Source organism: Aspergillus piperis, assembly GCF_003184755.1.
Source record: "Aspergillus piperis CBS 112811 unplaced genomic scaffold BO85scaffold_18, whole genome shotgun sequence".
Classification (NCBI taxonomy): Eukaryota; Fungi; Ascomycota; class Eurotiomycetes; order Eurotiales; family Aspergillaceae; genus Aspergillus; species Aspergillus piperis.
In genome coordinates, this window is record NW_020291608.1 from 642,632 (window position 1) to 656,347 (window position 13,716).

Sequence of the window (13,716 nt, forward strand, 5' to 3'; positions counted from 1 at the left end):
TTAGCAAGTATTCAGCCGGTACTGTGGCAAATTTCACGCAGGGCTTTGAGAGCCCTGGAGTACGGCCCGAAGTAGCGCACATTGGTGTCGTCATCGCACCACTCGGAGTCTTTCTCTTCCTTTTCAAGCACAGCTATCAGTCGCTGCACAAGGAGATCTGACTTGCGCCGCTCATCGACTGGCACATGGTTGAGGTTTTTGAGCGTGATGGCGCAGCTCACCGCGTTGTGAACAAAGGCCCAGGAGCGGCACACGCTGGCTGAGTATCGGTGGAGATCGAGAAAGCTCTCGATAGCCTGCATCGCGCGCTGCGCGCAGTCCACGGCTATGGCAGTTGGAAAGGGCGCGCCAGTATGGCCATCCAGGTATACCCGGTCGATTCGGCAGGTCACATACCCGAGATGAACACCGAGCGCCAATCGCTCGAGATGATTTTGTAGCGAGACGCATCGGCGCTTGTCCGCGAGGAAAAGGGCGGCGGCATCGCGGATGCCATCAAGCTGGCGTTTGAATCTGCGCATGCTCTCTAAGGGGTCCTGCGGTCCATCTGTGGTTTTCTGGCGCGCTTCTTCGATGATCTGATGGCAGATTGCGAAGACACATTCCTGGAAGCCGAGACCATCCGGGTCATGTTTGTATGGGATTGGACAGTTCATCGCTATTGTTCCCAGGGGACGATCGTATGTGAAAGAGAGAAACGTGTCTTGCCAGATGAGCACCCACCTAGTAGTCATTTAGGAGATACAATGTACGATGTCTTTGGGAAGCTTACCATAATCTGCTTCGCTCAAACTGCTCTGCCTCCGGCAAAGATGGAGATGCTTCATGAAGCCCGATACTTTGCGCTAGTCGTATAGTCGCGCCTGCCTCAATCAATAAAAGGCCGCAGAAAACAGAAGGAATAGCGCGTCCTCTTACCCATAAGGATCCACGCACTGTTGGTATCCAGGTTGTTTCGCAGACAGTGCCCAATCAAGGCCATGGCCTGAATTTGGTCTGTGTTAGTCTGGTGAAAGAAGTTGGACATACGCAGACATTGAAATGACGAGCAAACTGCCCACAGTCAGCGCCTTGATTCGAATACAATTTTCTCGCCACAACAGTCAACCTACTAAGCACTCTGGACCGCAAATCGCGCTCCTGAATGGGATCATCCGAGAACTGGACCCCGCATGCAAGAACAGCAAACAGCAGCGCCATCCAAGACGAGCTTGGCTCCTCCGACGGCGTCGTCGCCTCGTGTGCCAGCATCCGCTGGTCCAAGAAGGCGAACAACGCCTGCGCAAACTCATCAATTGCCGCCAGCGCTGGATAAAATGGGTACGCTTTAGTCTGGTACGCCTGCCAGTAGCTGCATTATTCATTAGCACATTGCGCCCCATCCGCCGTAAGCAAGTACAGGGAAGGGGCAACCAACCGGATCACGTCCGAATCCTCAGGCAGCGTTTGGCACACATCGCTCACGGTTGCGTCTGCACCCCAGAGGTTTATGAATGGGTATGCTCGCGGCATGCATTGGTTGATCAGGGCATCTTGCAGAGAAAGATCTCCCGTCACCGGCGACATCGTGGTCTGGCGGCAACCCAGCGCCAGCGGTGCGTCCGCGTGTCGACCGAGGTAGATCGTCGCACCTGTAGCATCTTCGACAACGTACCGGCCAGGTGATTCGCTAGCAGGTCGAACACGCATGCCAGGTAGTTGGGCAACGCTGTCAGTCAGCGGGCTGGGCTGCGAGACAGGCATGGTTGTGGTCGCCGCCGCCGTAGCTAGAAGATCAGCTTTCAGCAAGGCAATTTGTTTCTCGATGGCCTCCAAGCGGGAGATCAGGGTCGCTGTTGCGTCACCTGGGTTAACCGACGAAGTGTCATTTTCGAGGTTCCTGGAGAATGAGTATTAGCTTGGGATGGGGATTCTAGAGAGGCGGCTCACGTTGAATTGTAGTTCTGAGATGGTCCCTGAGGAACATCGGCGGCGACAGAAGGAGGATGATCCTCGTTCCCGGTCTCAGAAGATGTTGGCACACGACATAACTCGGGATGGTTGCGTTTGACACAGCTGGAGCAAGGAACCTGGCCGTCGCAGCGGACCTTGCGGTGTCGACAAGGAAAGCAGGATCGGATGCCACGGGACCTCCGCTTATTCTTCAGAAGCTCGCGCACAATGCTAGTGTCGTATGGATATTCGCTGTCAGCCATAATGGAGACCAGCTTTTATTACATGGCCCTTCAGAGCAAAAGTGAATGGAATGCAACCAAAGAGCAATTGGGGACGGATAAAGATGGACGGCGGGAGGTACAGAGATCCAGGTCACGTAATACATACAACCTAGCTAATTGATAGTTGACATGCAACAGGGAGTTGTGGAATAGCTGAAAGGTTAAGGCCTATTGAGTGTGGGCGGGCAATTGCTGCAATCATTGTATCTCTGTAGAGTTTCGCTGAGCTGAAAGACTCTTCTGATACTTCTAGACGGTGGCTTCTTATTTGGCTCTCCGGGATGCCCCCCCCCCCCCAACAAGAGACATGTGCACTTTGGGAGCTATTATTTGGCTAGCTGGTATATTCTGTAATTGCCGCAACAAATATTTGCTTAACGATAACCATGTACCGTCTCATAGTGGGAATGATTGCTCCTCCACTCATCTCACGCATCGTCAAACCATTTATGTGCCAATGCTTCTCGTGCCGTAAGTCTTCTCCTTGGATCAAAATTTGTCATGGCCCAGATAAGACTTTTGAAATCATCGTCAACTCCCTTCCAAAGCATAAATGGTCTGACCGGATTCTCCTGATTGAATCCATTCAGGGTTATGTTGAAGACAGAGGCCCAGGGATTGTCACCGAGGTATTCGAGAAAACCATGAAATCCATCTTTGTCGGCGAAGTAGGAGATATGGCGTTCAATCACGACGGCTAAGCGGTCTATGCCTTCATCTAATTCGTCGTCTCCGACTGCAAATATGACCCGTTTATGTACCACGTAGATACACTAGTGAAAGTTAACAAACCGAAATTTTGAATGAAGTGGTGATACTTACAACAAGAGCGAACGAGAAGATATCAGACGGTTTATTCACCCGTCCTCTAGCATGGGCTTCGGGACTCCTCCACATCCAGTTGCCTGCTTGCTTCCCAAGCATGGATGAGCCAGGAGGGATGTATACGGCGTCTTCGAGGTCGCCGAGTTGGACTTTATCGATGGTGATGCCGTCATCGGACTGTTTCCAGTTGACGAAGAAGTTGTCCGCTTTTATATCTATCTAGAGTAAGCTACTGTCTGTTAATCCACTCATGGTAAATTGATTCACCTGTGTGAACGACGTCCTTCTCATGCATCTCGGCGATCCCAAGAAGAGCTTCTTTGAGAATTTTCTTTCTTATTTCAAGTGACAAGTCCTTCTGAGCCAAGTGTAGAAGATGACTTGTGAGGTATTCGAACACAAACATGGACTTCTCAGGAATAATGTCCTGGGCAAGACGAACATGGCTGGCATTGTTGCGTAATCTTCTGTTTACGTCCTGAAGGTCTTCGAAATTCACCTCGTGGATATATTTCAATATGAATCTCTGATCACCAGCGCTAATGGACTAGTAAGGGAGTGGTCATGAGAAGTAGTAGTCAAGTCTACTCACGTTGCAAGGAGAACCTGACGTGGCGGAGATGATTCTTCCTGAAGAACCCGTTCAACTTGATAATGGCGGCCAGATTGGCCAATATACTCATCAGCGTGGATTGAGGAAGTTGGAATGGTGCTTCCTCTGCGGCGGAGATGACTGTTGACGATCGATTTATAGCTAGGGAGTCTTGAACTCACGAGAGCCGAGTATGCCCGCGCCTTGAAAGAGTGCATAATTGGGGAACATGATGACAGCATCGAGAGAATGCGACTGACTGAGTATTAAGTTCTGCTTGGCTTAGGGGATTCTGACAGAAGCTGTGTGGCTTCGAATGGAAGTCAACATCAGGTGACAGATGCAAGGGATGTCCGGGGAGAGAAACGCCACTGTGGGCACGGCCAGGGGAACATTGCGCTGAGCAATCAATGTGACCCATGAACATGATGTCTAAATTCTGGCATATTACAAAATTTGCACTTTCTCATGATCGAGTGAGATCTACACTCTAATCAAATGCTTACTCAGGGATCGCAGGCTCAACACAGCCCCAGACAGGCAGGTATATTGCTACAGATATTCCACACATCTACAAACGAACTGGCTCCTTATCCTCCTCAACACACAAATGTCCCTCTCTAACCAACGAATTCTTACATGACCGCTTCTTCGCCCAATCCTCCAAATTGTTCAGTGACACCTGGGCAATCTCACTTAGTGCCTCGCGCGTGAAAAACGCCTGATGTCCACACACGAGGACATTGGGAAACGTCATCAGTCGCATCAATGTATCATCATGGATGATCTCCGCTGAATGGTCATTATAGAACAGGTCCCCTTCTTCCTCATACACATCCAACGCCAACCCACCCAATCTTCCATCCTTCAACGCCTGCACCGCATCTCTTGTATGGATCAGCCCGCCTCGCGAGGTATTCACCACCATTGCCCCTCTCTTCAACTTGGCCAGGCTTTCCGCATTGATCAAATGTCTCGTTCCCTCTGTCAACGGACAATGCAAGCTCACCACATCACTGCGTCCCAGCAATTCGTCCATTCCTACATAATTTCCTCCTATCTCCTTCTCAAACTCCTCCCCACCATATGGATCGGCCCCAAGCAACACACAGCCAAACCCCTTCATGATCCTCGCGAATGCCATTCCAATGCGACCCAATCCCACCACGCCCACCGTCTTTCCTGCCAATGTCTGGCCTAGGAACCCTTCTAAATTGAAGTTGCCTTCGCGAACACGGTTATACGCGCGGTGCGTCTTGCGGTTCAAGGTTTGGATCAGCGCCACGGCGAACTCGGCCACGGCTTCGGGGGAGTAGCTGGGGACATTGGCGACGAAGAAGCCGAGGGCTTCGGCGGCGGGGAGGTCGATGTTATTGAAGCCGGCGCAGCGGAGGAGAATGGCACGGACGCCATAGGAGTGTAGAGCGTGCAGGACAGTGGCGTCGAGGGTGTCGTTTACGAAGACACAGACGGCATCATTGGAGCGCGCGAGGGAGACGGTGGACGCGGTTAAAGCAAAAGGGTGGGCGGTGATGGTGGTAAGATCGGGGTGGAGAGTTTGGAGGGTCTGATTGAAGTAATGGGTGTCGTACGATTTGGCGGAGAAGAGAGTGAGTTTCATTGTGCTGGCTGATTGTTTGTTTAGATGTACTGTAGATTGTGAAATAAGTGCTGGTAAGTAGTTTTAAGAAGTTTGGATGAGAGGCTGGCGGGGTTACACATGGGAGGGGTAATGACGTATCCTATATTGACAGTTGAGTTTATTAAGGTTTGTTTGGGTCTACATGGGGTGATGCTGTAAGGATGGCTGGATGCAGTGAATGGCGTGTTGAGCGCATTTGGTGATGCCGACCGGCTCGATTGGCACGCAGTGGCAGCCCGCAGCTGATACGTCCCTCTTCATGTATCCGGGAATGAAGCTTATAGGGGCTCCCTATCTGGCTATAACATATCATGCAAATGCATACTAGTTATGAACAACGCCTCTATACTCAAACTTCAACGATAACAACTGTTTGTGAGTTGTCCGGAGATATTGATGCTGTTGCTAATTATAGATAGGGCACTAGCGTATCTATCTCTGTGACGGGTTATGGAGCTTCAAGGGTTTAACAACTACATTCAGCTCTCTTGCCAATGACGACGTTTATCTACTGGGCTACACGAGTCAATCGCAACATTGGGATAATACTATATTGGCGTGACCTCAAGGGATCGACGCGGGGGAGCTAACTGGAGCTAATTGGAAGAACATCTACCACTTGCTGTTCTCGGAAAAGTGACTCCGCCCCCGCCGACCAAGTGGACATCTCCTGCCCCCATCGGAATGTCACGAATCTGACTTCAGACCCTGGAGATCTCAATTGAATGTCAACATGTACATCTTCCCTCACACCTCACGGGTAGAAAAAGTCGACATCATGACCTGATCACGAGAGGAACAGATGAGCTGCCCTGGATGAAATGTGCTCGTCATGGATGCTCTTGACCCACCATCTCCACCCATGGTTGCTGTCCCCAGGCACACTGCTGGCAGACTCATCACCACCACCACTAAATTTTAAGGCCTCCATTAGCGACACGCTCAGTTAGGAGCAAGCTGGGGTATGTATGGGTGGTCTGATCGGAATCATCGAGCACGGGGATAGATCGGATAATATGCCAGGCAGATAGATACTTACTGACCATCGTCTCAGCTCATCCGATGCTGTCAGCCCCACCCCCTTTTTTCTTCTTCGGCGGTCCGTTAAAGCTTGTTCGATTGTCACTCACAACAGGAATTTTTTGGGCCAATACCTCCCTTTGCTTTACTGTCCAAACGTGCCTTGCTTCCCGCCAAATCCAGGAGATTAATCCTGTTCTGCTGGCCATGGACCCTTCCACCTTTATCGATCCCTATCTGACCCCGCCCGATCGACTGGTCCTCGATAACCTGCTGCTCGATAGCCAATCCACCCCGGAAAAGCCCAAATCATGTACATTCTCACCCGCCGTCAACTAACTTCCTTGCCACTGCTCTTCCGGGTTTCATGCTAACTTTCTCCTGCCCACTAAAGCCGGCGGGACCCCCGATGTCCCATTAGATGCCGACGCGACCGTCAGCCAACTGGAGGCCTTTAATGACCCCCGGCATGCCGACTTCGTCCCGACCATTTTCTTCACCTGGGATTTGAAGGACATCAAGCTGCCTCCGCTGTTAGATGCATGGCTGCTGCAACCGTATATCAAGGCCGCGCGGTCCATCGTCCGGGTGGACACCGACGTGGTCATGCTCACCCATCTCTTGCTCTACTTCACCACCTCTGTGCCTAGTGCTATCTATCTCTTCCGTAACTTCCACTGGCTCCATGGCGTGCTGCACTGGATCATGCAGTCCTACTACGTGGGCACCTATACCCTGATGATGCACCAGCACATCCACATGGGTGGCATCCTGAAAAAGCGCAATTGGTGGCTCTTCGACACGATCTTCCCCTACATCACGGATCCCTTGATGGGCCACACCTGGAACTCCTACTTCTACCATCACGTCAAGCATCACCACGTTGAAGGCAACGGCCCGGATGATCTATCTTCAACGATCCGGTACCAACGCGACAGTCTGGCCGATTTCGCCTGCTACGTCGGCCGCTTCTACCTCTTCATCTGGCTGGAGCTGCCCACCTACTTCCTGCGCAAAGGAAAGACCCTGTTGGGGTTGAAAGCAGCCTTTTGGGAACTCAGCAGCTACTTGATGATGTATCTGCTCTGGAACTATGTCAGCTGGAGAGCGACATTGTTTGTCTTTGTTCTTCCGTTCCTGCAGCTGCGTGTGGGTCTCATGGTGGGGAACTGGGGACAGCATGCGTTTGTCGACGAGACGGATCCCAACAGTGACTTTCGCTCCAGTATCACCTTGATTGATGTAGCGGTATGTTCTAAGTATTCCTCGATTTTAACACATACTCACTATGGATAGAGCAACCGCTTCTGCTACAATGATGGCTACCACACCTCGCATCACTTGAATCCGCGCCGCCACTGGCGCGACCATCCCCTCGCCTTCTTGCGGCAAAAGGACCGGTATGCATCCGAGCATGCCCTTGTGTTCCGCAACATCGACTACATTATGATCACGGTGCGACTGATGCGCAAGGACTACGACCACCTGGCGCGGTGTCTAGTGCCGATGGGTGACCAGATCGGCATGACGCATGCAGAGCTTGCGGCGATGCTGCGTCGCAAGACGCGTCGCTTCAGCGAGGAGGAAATCAAGCGGAAGTTTGCTTGATTGCCGCTTTCCATTCTCACACTTTGTGCTATACCCTAGCTGCTTCTGGAGGACATCCCAACACTGGAAGAGGAGGTAGGGTTGTATATACAAACTCACATACTCTAAAAGAAGATGTAATACATAATCTATTGCATACACATACACATACCCATTTATGCCATGCCTTCTCTCCACTAAGCAGCAGCAGCAGCAGCAGACCCCCGACCAACCCACCTCCCCAACAGCGGCACCCTCCCCAGCACCCTGGGCACAATCCTCGACCCATGCACAATCAACGGCACAACAGCCACCATCCACATCACATACACCACCGCAAGTGCAACTCCCAACTTGACCCTCTCCCAAAACGACACCTTCGCTCTATTCCCCCCTAACAACGCCCTCTCCTCATCCCTTCCCCCATTGGCTTCCAAAGCAACCACCATTCTCCCCACCACCCTGCGATTAATCCTCTCCCAAGTCATATCCTCCGCAAACACCCTCGCCCCTCTCCCCAACCGCCCCCTCAATCTCCCATCCCGCAACACCTCCCCCACAAGCCCACTGAACACGCCCACATCCCCCTCCGCTACCGGAACCAAATACCCCGTCTCTTGATTACTCACGATATCCGACGGTCCCCCCTTATCCCTCGCGATGACCGGCACCCCGCTCGCCATAGCCTCCAGCACGACCAGCCCGAACGTCTCCGTAACAGAGCAATGCAGGAATATATCCGCGGAGGCATAGACCTCTGCTAACTCCACCCCAGTCTTAAACCCAAGGAAGATAACATGTGAAGAGATGTGGTGAAATTGAGATTGAATGCGTGCCGTCACAGTTGGGTTGGCGTTCCCGCCGACTATCACCATCTTAAAGGGGATTTTAGTACTGGAGAGAAGATGAGTAATGGCCTCAGCGAGGAACTCGAATCCCTTCTCCGGTGCGATCCGACAAACTGTTAGGAGGATGGCCTCGCCGTTCGGGGCTAGCGTATCCCGTAGGGACTGGGATCGACGGGACGGGTTGAAGAGAGTTGTGTCCACCCCCCGTCCTAACCGGTGCGTTTTGTGGATGGGAGTATTGGTGGATCTTAAGTAGCTTAGGACATCGCTGCACGGGTAGAAGATCGTGTGGATGCAGGGCGTGCGGAAGAGATATCCCTCTACGAGGGAGAGGAGCCAGACGGCGAAGATGGAGAGGGGTCTAGGGAAGATGATGGAGCTGTAGGAGGAGAGGTCTGTTTGGTAGTTTAGGAGCGTTGGGGGAGGGGAGTGGAGTTGGCGGAGTTGAAGGAGGAGTTGGAAGCCTAGACTGGCTGGGCTGGCGATGTAGATTAGGTCTGGGGTGAAGGTTTGGGGGTAGATTGTCGTGGTGAGGTGGAAGGGGTAGACGAGGGTGAGGTCGGGGTTGTAGGGGAGGGGGTAGCCGGGGAGGCGGATTGTTGTTGTTATTTCTTCTTCGTGGGTTTGATGATGTTGTGATGGTGAGGATGATGGTGGTGGTGGTGAGGTGAACTGTGGTGCCACGACGGCCAGTTCGACGCCATTGCGACGCAGATACTCGATCAATTTGCCGGTTGTGCGACTGACGCCGTTGACTGGACCCAGAGATTCGGTGGTGAGGAGGATGCGTTTGCCTTTAAGGATGCTGGGGAAGTCTTCGGAGGGGGGAGGAAATGAGGGCATGTTGATGATGTTTGATACTATTCAACCAGTATCTGATTGGTGGACTGTATATCTAGACACAGTCTACGACTACCAGGAGTGCACGCACGTACTTATGTTCTACAAAAATAGACAATACGGTGTGCAGAGCAACCAGACCCAGTAGGACAAACTACTACACCCCACAGATCATTACTCCCCTACAATGGGAATCACCGCAGGTGATGCACAAGAACTGTTCGTGTCGCCGGGCTGGATGCGGGCACGTGGGCTGGCTGGAGAGAATCGCTCGTTCGGGCGGATCACCAGCCAAATTTCATGCCTTCAATGCCTCCTGCATCCCCCCGAATGGTTGATCCAGTGGCAGTCCATGCTGCCCCCCGCGTGCATCAACCCATGCAGCTCTGTGGCATTGACTCCCTCTTTCGCATTCATGCTCTGCTGCTCACGTTCCGCTGCAACGGCCATGCGCCCTCCGCGCAAGACCTTATCTCCTCGGTCGCCCGACGATCTCTTGCCTCTAAGTATCTGGGCAGATGCTTATACTGCTTGTAGTCCCGTCGCCCTTGTCTTGTCTTGTTATCTTGCCCCTCAGTCGTCTCGTCAGTTCCTGGACTGACTGATGAGTGAGGTCTGTCGCCGACGGTTACACAAGAAACAACTACAAGCAGCAGCAGCAGCAGCAGAAGCAGCACAATGGATCTCGCTTCTTCACCACGGAGCTCTCTCGAATGGAGTCTAGATGACAGTTCAACCTGTCCCACTACCCCCGCATCTAGTCCGTTGTTTCGCGCCGCAAAGGTGGACGATGTCTCGTCGCATTCCACCTCGCCTGCAGGAATCACAGACACCCAGGGAGCCCACAGCGACGCTGCGACCGCCAATTCGGCACGCATTCTGGCTAATGACCGTGTAAAGAGCGTCTGCGTGGTGGGTGCAGGATACGTGGGTAGGCTTCTGCTGGCACACTGCCCTTATCTACGAGCCAAACTAAGCCAGCCCTACAGGCGGACCAACCGCGGCTGTTCTCGCGCTATACAATCCCTCCGTCGCAGTGACAGTGCTGGACCGGGATCCTCGTCGCATTCAGAGTTGGAAGTCGGCGCATCTCCCCGTACATGAATCGACCCTGTACAATGTGGTGCGCGCAACGCGCGATGGCTCAGACGTGGCTCAGAGTGTTGGTACCGAAGGCTCAGAGTACTCGCGCCGACAGCCCAACCTATTCTTTACATGCGACTCGACGACTATCGCAGACGCAGACATGATCTTCCTGGCCGTCAATACACCCACCAAGACCTTTGGTCTCGGTGCTGGTAGAGCCACCGACATGACAGCCGTCGACGGCGCCGTGCAGGAGATAGCACGCTACGCAAAGCCAGGAGCCATAATCGTCGAGAAGAGCACTGTGCCATGTGGAACAGCTGAACGGGTGCGACAAACAGTAAGCCTCATCCCCACACCCCTTCTATAACAAAAGAGTAAAGTTAACGGACCAGATCACCACCCTCCGCCCCAACACCCCCTTCGAAGTCCTCTCCAACCCCGAATTCCTCTCCGAAGGCTCCGCCATCGACAACCTCGTCCACCCGGACCGCGTCCTGATCGGCTCTTCAGGAACAGCCCCAGGCCGGCGCGCCGCCCGCATGCTCGCCCACCTCTACTCCTGGGTCCCTCCGACGCGCATCCTCCAAGTAAACGCCTGGTCATCGGAACTCGCCAAACTCGTCGCCAACGCCATGCTGGCCCAGCGCATCAGCAGCATCAACTCCATCAGCGCGATCTGCGAAAAGACCGGCGCAGACGTCGACCAAGTGGCGCGTGCCATTGGTATGGACGCGCGCATCGGACCACAGTTCCTCAAAGCCGGAGTCGGATTCGGCGGGTCCTGTTTCCGCAAAGACATCGCCAGTCTGACATATCTCGCTGAATCACTAGGATTAGACGAAGTCGCGCACTACTGGCACCAGGTCAATGCTATGAACGAGTACCAGCGTGTGCGGTTCGCACGGAGAGTCATCGACCGCTTCGACGGGAATCTCTCTGGTAGGAAGATCGCCGTGCTGGGGTTCGCGTTCAAGAAAGACACCGGGGATACGCGCGAGTCGCCGGTTGTGGATGTTATCAGACTGTTGCTTGAGGAGAGGCCGGCGGAGATTGATATCTTTGATTTGTTCTGTCATGAGGAGGATATATTGCGTGAGTTGGAAGCGGCCTGTGGGAAGGAGGCTGTGGCTGCTAGGGTTAAGGTCCTGTCGGATCCGTACTTGGCCTGTTCGCAGGCTAATGCGGTTTTGGTCATGACGGACTGCGAGCAGTTCAAGAATGGACGGAAGCGCAGTGCTGCTCGCTCGGACTCGGAGGTGTTTGAGAGTCTGGATGAGATGCTGTCGCCGGCGCGCAAGGATGAGGAGTGGACGTACAATGGGGCTACTTATCGATTGACGCCGGAGGAAGGGTGTGGGAGTGACTGTGCGGCCTGTCGGAGCGGGGCGCCACCACAATCTGTGGCTGTGGTGAATGAGCCGTTGGAGTGGGCGCGCATTGCGTACAACTTGAAGGATCCGAAGTGGGTGTATGATGGACGGGGATGTTTAGATGGGGCGGAGTTGCAGAAGTTGGGGGTGGAGAGTGAAGCTATTGGGCGGATGTAATCATACCATTTGATTTCACTCACTGATATAGATAGATTGCACAATTAATTACTACTTAATACTATCATATATCCCATACCCCAATCCCAAAACCCAAACACATCAAACATGAATGAAATAGTAACAAAGGGAGATAGATTACAGAGAAGCCTCAAACTTCCCATCCACCTCCTCCACCTTCTTCACAGCCCTAATATACCCCTCCTCCTTCTGCAACCTCTCCGCATACTTCCCCAACAGCGGAAACTTATCCAACTGATCCTGCAACCTCCCCGACATAGCAATCACGGGAAAACTCATCATGATATCCGCGGCCGTCAACTCCGTCCCGCACAGATACGCACCCCCATTCGGACTACTCCGCAACTGATCCTCCAAGAACTCCAAATGCGACTGAATATTCCTCGCCAGGAAAGCCTTTTCCACCTGGCCCGCCACAAGGCGCGGAAGCGGCTTGACGAAGAAGGGCATGCCGGGGGGGTTTTTCACCGCTGTCATCCACCACCACCATTAGCATTAACATCCTTCCTTGTCCGCAGGACAAATATCATCATGGTGTTGGGGGGGGAGGGGCGGGGGGGGAAGCATACTATCCATAACCAACTGCATCACCAAAAACGGCATGAGACTTCCCTCAGCATAGTGCATGAAGTAGCGATAGCGCATCCATTCCTCGGTTTCACCGCCCACTACACCCTCCTGATTGGGTTTCCATCGAGCAGGGAGGAGAGGTTTCTCTGCTGCGTTGTCGCCGAAGTGGTCGAGCAGGTACTCGATGATAATGCCGGACTCGGCGAGCACGATGGGCTTCTGGTCTGGAGGGGCGTTCGCGGGTTGGATTGTTAACAAAGGAGACTTTCCTAGCGGATGGATCTCTTTTAGTTCGGGGGGTGCGAGCTTGTCGGGTCCGCGGTGGTAGATCTTCAGCTCGTAGGTTAGGTGCAGGGCTTCGAGGAGCCAGAGGATACGGTGGGAGCGGGATTGGGAGAGCCTGGATTCATGTGGTATTTTATTGTTAGTGTTGGGTGTGTAGGGGGGAATAAAATGAGGGTATGGGAGGGAGGGTATGTACCAGTAGAGGGTGATTTTGGTGCCTTTGTTGGGGTCGGCCATTTTGAGTGTATTGCTTAGAATTATTTAGTTTGGGATGGGTGGTGTGGGTGAATAGGAGGATGATGGTGTTGTATGTTATCTTATATGTAAATAGCCTAGGGATGAATGTGATTGAGTGCTCATCACACATAAATTAGGAACTTATCATGCGCGAGCGAACCTCGGATGTTCTCGTGAAGACTGACGCCATGAGTGGGGCGCCCATTTTTGCGATCATAACTGTAGATACCAGAGGAGGATTCCGAATCTAACTATTCAACGTTGTGAAGTGTAGATAAGTAGTGTATATGTGTATGTGATAGTTGCTACTATGTACTCCGTAGAATGTTATAATACCCATCACTAATAATATAGTTACCTATAGTAATCATTATAACATAACATTACTGATATCCAC

At 52.7% G+C, this 13,716-nt stretch overlaps 6 protein-coding genes across 6 annotated transcripts; 2 read left to right on the forward strand and 4 right to left on the reverse strand.

Moving 5' to 3' along the window:
• Positions 1 to 11: 11 nt before the first annotated feature.
• BO85DRAFT_471079 (uncharacterized protein) lies at positions 12 to 3,920 on the reverse strand (the record flags this gene model as incomplete). Its single annotated transcript, XM_025662445.1, has 10 exons — positions 3,634 to 3,920; positions 3,309 to 3,580; positions 3,039 to 3,256; positions 2,649 to 2,989; positions 1,930 to 2,184; positions 1,418 to 1,879; positions 1,030 to 1,351; positions 919 to 985; positions 773 to 863; positions 12 to 723 (listed from the first exon to the last, which is right to left on the reverse strand). Exons 1-10 carry the CDS (start codon positions 3,873 to 3,875, stop codon positions 12 to 14), a joined length of 2,982 nt encoding a protein of 993 aa, XP_025512718.1. The 5' UTR covers positions 3,876 to 3,920.
• A 109-nt stretch (positions 3,921 to 4,029) lies between these two features.
• On the reverse strand, positions 4,030 to 5,429 carry BO85DRAFT_452243 (2-hydroxyacid dehydrogenase). The gene has a single exon (XM_025660773.1). It carries the CDS (start codon positions 5,252 to 5,254, stop codon positions 4,205 to 4,207), a length of 1,050 nt encoding a protein of 349 aa, XP_025512719.1. The 5' UTR covers positions 5,255 to 5,429; the 3' UTR covers positions 4,030 to 4,204.
• A 494-nt stretch (positions 5,430 to 5,923) lies between these two features.
• BO85DRAFT_522701 (fatty acid desaturase) lies at positions 5,924 to 7,903 on the forward strand (the record flags this gene model as incomplete). The annotated part of the gene is made up of 3 exons (XM_025665282.1): positions 5,924 to 6,608; positions 6,690 to 7,543; positions 7,592 to 7,903. The coding sequence occupies exons 1-3, from the start codon at positions 6,338 to 6,340 to the stop codon at positions 7,901 to 7,903; spliced, it is 1,437 nt and encodes a 478-aa protein (XP_025512720.1). The 5' UTR covers positions 5,924 to 6,337.
• A 176-nt stretch (positions 7,904 to 8,079) lies between these two features.
• On the reverse strand, positions 8,080 to 9,573 carry BO85DRAFT_522702 (glycosyltransferase family 4 protein; the record flags this gene model as incomplete). The annotated part of the gene is made up of 1 exon (XM_025665283.1): positions 8,080 to 9,573. The coding sequence occupies one exon, from the start codon at positions 9,571 to 9,573 to the stop codon at positions 8,080 to 8,082; it is 1,494 nt and encodes a 497-aa protein (XP_025512721.1).
• A 675-nt stretch (positions 9,574 to 10,248) lies between these two features.
• ugd1 (UDP-glucose dehydrogenase) lies at positions 10,249 to 12,248 on the forward strand (the record flags this gene model as incomplete). The annotated part of the gene is made up of 3 exons (XM_025665284.1): positions 10,249 to 10,501; positions 10,560 to 10,996; positions 11,052 to 12,248. 3 exons carry the CDS (start codon positions 10,249 to 10,251, stop codon positions 12,204 to 12,206), a joined length of 1,845 nt encoding a protein of 614 aa, XP_025512722.1. The 3' UTR covers positions 12,207 to 12,248.
• On the reverse strand, positions 12,198 to 13,590 carry BO85DRAFT_452246 (glutathione S-transferase). The gene is made up of 3 exons (XM_025660774.1): positions 13,279 to 13,590; positions 12,797 to 13,197; positions 12,198 to 12,697 (listed from the first exon to the last, which is right to left on the reverse strand). The coding sequence occupies exons 1-3, from the start codon at positions 13,317 to 13,319 to the stop codon at positions 12,345 to 12,347; spliced, it is 795 nt and encodes a 264-aa protein (XP_025512723.1). The 5' UTR covers positions 13,320 to 13,590; the 3' UTR covers positions 12,198 to 12,344.
• Between the last annotated feature and the right edge of the window lie 126 nt (positions 13,591 to 13,716).

What these genes read in the sequence shown, in the direction of transcription:
- BO85DRAFT_452243 (XM_025660773.1), bottom strand. Translation starts at nt 5,254, where the DNA reads ATGAAACTCACTCTCTTCTCCGCCAAATCGTACGACACCCATTACTTC.
- BO85DRAFT_452246 (XM_025660774.1), bottom strand. Translation starts at nt 13,319, where the DNA reads ATGGCCGACCCCAACAAAGGCACCAAAATCACCCTCTACTG. An exon ending in ACCAAAATCACCCTCTACTG is followed by an intron (nt 13,198 to 13,278) that starts GTACATACCCTC and finishes ACATGAATCCAG; the next exon opens with GCTCTCCCAATCCCGCTCCC. An exon ending in GATGCAGTTGGTTATGGATA is followed by an intron (nt 12,698 to 12,796) that starts GTATGCTTCCCC and finishes GGTGGATGACAG; the next exon opens with CGGTGAAAAACCCCCCCGGC.